Raw genomic sequence first — 5,167 nt, 5'->3', positions numbered from 1 at the left:
AATTAGTAATCTAAAAAATTAAATATTAAAGAATTAAGAAAAAGACTAACAAAATAAGAGCATTATCTTAATTTAATATTTTGACTAGGTAAAAGAAGACAAAAAAGAAAAAGCTAGAAAATTAAATGCGAAAAAAGGGTAAATAATTATAAGGTCCCTGAGTTTTTACTTAATACACTAGTTAGTTCCTCTATTTTTAGAAATAATTATATAGTCCTTCAGTTTTTGTGTTCATCAACTACTTAGTCCTTATGTTTGAGTCAATGGTCAAATTATACCAAATAAATTTCAAAATACCAAAATTACCCTTTGCTCTATGTTTTAATAATAAAACATCTATTTTTCCTATTTTATGTTTATTCTCCTTTTTTCCTACATAATCTCTATAATATTGAGTAATTAATTTATTGAATTTTATATAATTATAAAATTTTAATTTAGTAGCCTAAAATTTATTGACTAAAAAATGAATGAAAAATATTTCAAAAATTATCTATATAAATTTTGTAAAAAGTAATCTTTATTGATCTCTAATAAATTTTATAAATAAAGAAAAAAATATGATTTTTTAAAAAATTATTAATATTTAATGTTAGTTTAAAAATAATATATTAAAAAATAAAAATTTAAGAGAATAAAAATACATTTTAATGATTAGTATATATAATTATATAAATTTTGGTGTATATATATACTTCATCAACTTTATTAAAACTATTTAGATTAAATTTTGGTATTAAAAGATAAGTATTTTTTTATGTAAATAACTAGGAGCAATTTGGACTTTCATCTAGAAAAACAGATGAAATGACTAAAGAGTTGATTAAAATAAAACTTAAGAACCTTATAATAATATAATGAACCTATTAGTATGTTAAGCAAAAACATAAGGACTTTATAATTATTAACCAACAAAAAATAATAGCTGCTCCTTTTTTTTTTTGTTGGTTGAAAAAGAAATACAAAGAGAGAGAAGGGGAGGAAGCAAGCAAGCAAATAAGAAAGTGAAGTGAGTGAAAGAAAGAGGTAGGGTAGGGGGCAGCAAAGAAACGAAACACGGTATAATTTGATCTAATTTTTTTAAAGTGGGCGCAGACAAAACGACGTCGTTTTTTACTGGGCCCAATTTAAAAAAAAATTAGTGCCTAGCCCAGTATTAACTGGGCAGGGCACTAAGATCTATTTCTTCTTCGTTGAAACGAAGAAGAAACCAGGCCGCTGCGGGCATCTCCATTGTTGGAGAAGGGGGGGGGGGGGGGGGGGGGGCTGTTCAGGGACGGAACAGTACCCTCCCTAGGGGTTTCGCCGGAGCTGGGGGGCTTCGCCCCCCCCCCAAGCTCCGGGCTGTCTCCGCCCCTGCACAGCATCAACGCAAAAATCAGCTTCAAGATATACTTAATGGACCTTTTTTTTATACTTAGTAGACTTAATATCAAGAATCCATCCAAAAAAAGTATCAGAATTATGAATCAATTAAATGCTTGGTAAGTTGCATACAAATATTGTAAATCATTCACTTAAAAAAAAATCATCCACCATGATGTTTTTTACGATTTTAGTTTTTTTTATAAGGATTTTTATATTTAAATTTTATATACCAATCATTTTTATGGATTTATTATGAAAAGAGAGTATTTTTGAAAAATGTAGACAATATCTTTATGTAACCTGATAATTTATTGGTAACCTGCTATAACAGGTCATTTAATCTAGACCTGGCAATTATCGTGTTTCATGTCAAAATCGTGTTATCTCATATTTATGTTTATATGGTTTTATATGTTATAAATGCTATAAAAATGATTTTCATGTCAATCGAGTTGACTCTGTAATCGTGTTTTCGTGTCAAAAATTGCCACCTCTAACTTTAATCAGAATATATCAGTCTCCATGGATGGAGACTCACCATTGAGAATATATATATATATATATGTTAATTAGCATTTTTCTTTCCAACAAGCAGACAAACCATATGATAACCCACCTAACTAATCTTATAGTTTTTTGAACTCCTACACACAGATAATAGCCATCATAATCTTCTTTTTAGTTTTTCACTGAAATCCTTCTCAACCATCAAAAGCTTCGTTGCTTTTCATTTGCTTCTCTTCTTTGTGATATGATGCCAGTTTTTGAAGAGAGATCAACATCAATTGCTAAGCTAAGAAGAACATCAATTAAAACATGGTTGCATTCATGGACAACATACAGTTGGAGATTCACACTCACTACTCCATCTGCAATCCCTAATTTCCCTACAATTACTACTAGTATCATAAACAAGTTACAATTTTCAAATAATCCTCCAATCCCAGCTGTATATACACATATAGCTTATATGTAATAGGAATGGTGCAGCTGAATACTTATACACCAAAAATCATCCTTCCCTCATGTTTATTCAAGTGAATTGGCGTCTTATATAAGTATCTTGGTGTACAAAAACAGGATCTTGAGAGGTGACCTGAGGATGTCCCATAGCAATGCCACTTGAAGTAGTAGTATTATTCACACTCTTTGATGAGTTTAAGGTGAGATAATAGAGAATTCCAAGGGTGACACTCGCAAGGGCCAACACAGCACCACCACCAAACACTCCTGGTTTTACCACATAGCAGTAGTAATTGCCAAAGTACATGCTCTCTTCACCGTGTTGATCGTTCAGTGCAGCACCAGTTAGCAACAGAAGAAAAGCTATCACAAATGTGAACCTGCATTTCTCATTTCTCATTTCTCAATTCAATTGCTACTAAATAACTAATTAACACTAGCAAGTAGTACTAGTTTTATAATAATTACCAGGAAACAACAAAGCAGACTAATGCTATAGTCCAATTAGAGTTGGAGGGACTACCACTTGTCTTACAACAAATACATCCTGTTGCAACATTGATAATTACTTGAGCTATCATCAGGGCTAGAGCTGAAGTTAATCCAAGAGCCATTGCAGGACTCCGAGGATATGTACATTGAGTAGCAGATGTGAACTCTACTTCAGAACCCTACGCACCATCATAAAAACAATCATCAGATCTTCTTTTTCTCACAAATAAACAAAGCTACTAGTGAAAAGGCCGAATGGACTGAGTTAGTACTCAAATCCATTCAGGAACAAACATTCCCTCTGAGCCCAGAACACTTTCAGTGCTACTATTTGGTCATCCAATTCAAATTGAAATCAATAGCACATACCTCATATGCCACTTTGGAGAATAGGAGAAGATATGTGTCTAAATTAATTAATCAGTCCCCATAAGAAATGTATCGTGAAAGAAGAATTACATTAAGGTTACACCACTTGTGCGGTTATCTAGACTTGTTTATTATCATGTCATGCATTGGAAATACAGCAGAAACAATAATCATGGAGAGTTCATAACATCATTGAAAAATCAAAACTGCCAATTTACATGAAATATGATGTAAAAACAAAGATTCCTCAAACTATATTGAAAAACATCTCACAGCTGCAAAGATGATATTGTTTGTGCATTCACCATAATAGGCTATAGAGGCCCAATGCAGTTTATGCATTTACTTGATAAACCAAAAGAAATGAATATCAAACAAATAGAAAGAAGTTTTGTTGGAACCAAACAAGGAAACTGGTCTCATGTTAGTCAAAGGCAAACTTAAGCTGATGCATCCAAGAAAAACAAGGGGGCATTCCCTCTTTAGATCAACTACAAAGCAATTGAAGATAGCACAATATCTGATAAAGACATAACTTGTGGAAGTATTAAGTTGTCAGACAGTTTAACTTAAGGCACATCAAAGAAATTGAATAAACAGAGGCACTATGAGAAAGAGGCCGCCTCAATGACTATCCATCCATCATAAAAGATTTCCAACTTTAGTTAATCAAAATGAAATGGGTCAAACAACCTCTCAAAGCTTGTAATCAGCTTAAAGCAACTGGATTCAATCTTGAGTTTGGAAGGAAAAACGGAATTTATCTCAAAAATGTTTTCTAATTTGGGATATATATAGCTTCAAACAGAACAAAATAATTTATTGGAGGAAAAAGAAACAAATTCTAGAGCAGACTAAATGATGCAAGTTGCCAACATTGGTAAAATTCTACATAGTATTTCCATTTGTAAAAATAATCCGAAACATGAAAGAAATAATCCTTTGTAAGATTAGCTAGTGAAGAATATCTAAAAGTTCGATAGTGGCCAAATCGATGATTCTCCAGCTGTAACGAAACATAATCATATAAACACAGATAAGGGCTGATTAGGGCAAGTAATGGCAAAAGAAGAGAAACCCATTTGAAGGTTAAAGAGAAAGAGAAAGAACCTTAATCCTAGTGGCCTCCGCACTAAAACCTGTAGCAGCTGACAATAGACCCAACAAACCCACAGCACAGCATATGAACAACCCCTTTCTTTCCATCTCTCTCTGTCTCACTCTCTCACCAGCTGAGCTTCCTTTATTACGAGTAGTAAAGATATGCTCTTTGTTTGAAGAGGAAACGTAAAGTTGGTGAAATACTGTGGGATTGTGTCAGTATCAAATTAAACATCCTGTCTACCAAATGATGGAGAAAAATTTACAAAATTGGCCCAATGAAATAGAAAGCTTGTTTACTTATTTAGTTCCTATTTATCAATTGGCTGTTAGCTTTAGCTGTTGAGTGATTAAGTTTTGTTAGTAGGTTGATTGTGTAAACTTTTTTTTTTTTTTTTTTTTTTTTTAAACTTAATTGATTGTCAACCGCTGTTTGCATAAATGACAAATAAAGACATGATAAAACATTTATTTGAGTTTAAAGGTAATAATTAGGGATAAAAATGTCAAGATGGAACAATAAACTAATTAAAAAATCATAAAATAAACTTTTTCAAAATTAGATTTTTGGATCCAATAAGCTCTTTCAAACATTTCTTCACCAAAACACAACAATTAGAGATTTGACTAGTCAAAACTTCTAAAGTAGCTCAAAACTCTAATTTTATCCCAAAAAGTTCTTTACCAAACATGGTTTTAGATAGGACTGTAGATAAGCTGAGCCGCTCATGAGCGGCTCGACTCGGCTCGATTTGTAAACGAGCTGTTCGTGAGCACAATTTACTAGCTCGGTTCGTAAACGACCCACGCTTGAATAGGTCAAAACTCGGCTCGAAAGCTCACGAGCATGCTCGATTAGAACATTTATGAATAA

General features: G+C 32.5%; 1 protein-coding gene across 1 annotated transcript; it reads right to left on the bottom strand.

Annotated features, from left to right (window-relative positions):
- Positions 1 to 2,157: 2,157 nt before the first annotated feature.
- LOC136207283 (protein VASCULATURE COMPLEXITY AND CONNECTIVITY) lies at positions 2,158 to 4,494 on the bottom strand. Its single transcript, XM_065998569.1, has 3 exons — positions 4,303 to 4,494; positions 2,800 to 3,002; positions 2,158 to 2,711 (listed from the first exon to the last, which is right to left on the bottom strand). The coding sequence occupies exons 1-3, from the start codon at positions 4,396 to 4,398 to the stop codon at positions 2,402 to 2,404; spliced, it is 609 nt and encodes a 202-aa protein (XP_065854641.1). The 5' UTR covers positions 4,399 to 4,494; the 3' UTR covers positions 2,158 to 2,401.
- Positions 4,495 to 5,167: the final 673 nt, after the last annotated feature.

The sequence above is a fragment of the Euphorbia lathyris genome, chromosome 9, assembly GCF_963576675.1.
Source record: "Euphorbia lathyris chromosome 9, ddEupLath1.1, whole genome shotgun sequence".
Classification (NCBI taxonomy): Eukaryota; Viridiplantae; Streptophyta; class Magnoliopsida; order Malpighiales; family Euphorbiaceae; genus Euphorbia; species Euphorbia lathyris.
Note: the sequence above shows the minus strand (reverse complement) of the source record. Positions and strands in the feature narration are given on the sequence as shown.

Coding starts and splice junctions, on each gene's coding strand:
- LOC136207283 (XM_065998569.1), bottom strand. CDS start 4,398: ATGGAAAGAAAGGGGTTGTTCATATGCTGTGCTGTGGGTTTGTTGGGT. Junction 3,003..4,302: donor CGGAGGCCACTAGGATTAAG/GTTCTTTCTCTT, acceptor GATGGTGCGTAG/GGTTCTGAAGTAGAGTTCAC. Junction 2,712..2,799: donor GTCTGCTTTGTTGTTTCCTG/GTAATTATTATA, acceptor TGAGAAATGCAG/GTTCACATTTGTGATAGCTT.